General features: G+C 44.8%; 1 protein-coding gene across 1 annotated transcript in view; it reads right to left on the reverse strand.

Moving 5' to 3' along the window:
- The window catches only part of dgcr8 (DGCR8 microprocessor complex subunit), a 19,795-nt gene extending 18,374 nt beyond the window's left edge, over positions 1-1,421 (reverse strand). The window contains 3 exon segments of the mRNA XM_020590408.1: positions 1-10; positions 13-888; positions 1,293-1,421. The exon segment at positions 1-10 is cut by the window's left edge and continues 64 nt beyond it. Coding sequence (XP_020446064.1) covers positions 1-10; positions 13-616 — 614 coding nt within the window. The 5' untranslated portion in view covers positions 617-888; positions 1,293-1,421.

The following is a 1,421-nucleotide window of genomic DNA, read 5'->3' on the forward strand; positions in this document are numbered from 1 at the left end:
CATGCTCCCCTTCGTCATGATCCAGGAAGTTCTCATAGAAGTCCTCCAACTCATCCAGGACAGCGAATTCTACCTTATTTTCCCCATCTACCTCAGTCTCCTCTGATCTTCTGCCTGCTATATATCCTGTTCCAGAGCTACCCTCGGCTACCTCCTGATCACTAGTTGAGTCATGCAACTCACCATTCAGGTTGTCTAAGCCATCATCACTTCCTCCCTCCTGTCCTTCACCCGTGTACAAAACCTTCCTGTCTTTACTACTGCTGCTTTCAGTGAAGCTAACACTAATCTTAACATCTCTGAGCAGCTTGAGGTCTGGTAAAAACTTGGTGACTGGGGGAGCGTAGCGGGCTGTTCTGGGGCATGCCGAGTGAGGACTGGTCTCATTTGAGAGGCGGCAACAGAAAGTTACTGAGCCTTTGCTGATGGGGTGCTGTTGCTTGGCTTCCCTGTCCCCTGGGGTGTATGTGTATCCATCACCACCAGAGCTAACGTCCATTACCTCTGCGTCACTGGACGTTTGCAGGGGAGGTGGTGGAGGTGCTCTGCCCTCATCTTGGCCAAAATCATCAGGTGGCTCCAAGGGGAGAGGGGGTAGAACATCATCTATGTCCATTTCCTCTGAATTATGAACTACAACTTATACAGACTGATTACTATAAATTCTGACCCACTGAGAGGCTTTCTTATCTAAACCTAAAATGCATGCAGAAGCACATCCCTGTATAGACCATGTATTAGAGGTGAAAATGCTAAGCTGACTACATTGTTCTTTTCATTAATGTAGACAGCTGTCAGAATCACTGTCTCAATTATTGGAAATCACAATGCATTCAGCTTAATATTGGATCTAGGCACTGCTCATCCTCCAGTGAGATCTTCCGGTAGCTAAAAGGAAAAAAACACGAACAGCGAGAGCAGTTGTCAGTAACTCAACCAGCTAGCCTTAACATTTTATATCGCCGAGTAGTCATACGATATTTGATAACAAATTATGATACTGCGGAAAATGGACGTAACAGCTAGATGTTAAAGGTGCCTGCTTTTATTTGAGCAGATTAACATTTATAAAAGTCCAAGCAAGAAGCTAAATTAGTCATAATGGCGAAGAATGTAGTCTTTGGCATATCTCGAGCCTACAGCTGTACAGTGGGCCCTTGCTCACGTTAGCATGAATGCTAATATGCTAAAAAGCAACCACTAGGTAGTAGTGTTCGTTCGCTATGTCTTCAGAAAAGGTCAGCTACCCCAAAAATGAGTAGTAACTGGGTTACAGTAACGTTAATACTCACCAATAATTAGGACCCAGATATCTCCTATGGGGCACCCAACTACCTTTCTAAATTACTTTTAATCTCGACGACCAGCAATACATCCAGCACTGCAACACCGCCATCTTGGAGAAAACCACAGCTGCAAAC

This window comes from Monopterus albus, unplaced genomic scaffold (genome assembly GCF_001952655.1).
Source record: "Monopterus albus unplaced genomic scaffold, M_albus_1.0 scaffold12.1, whole genome shotgun sequence".
NCBI lineage: Eukaryota > Metazoa > Chordata > Actinopteri > Synbranchiformes > Synbranchidae > Monopterus > Monopterus albus.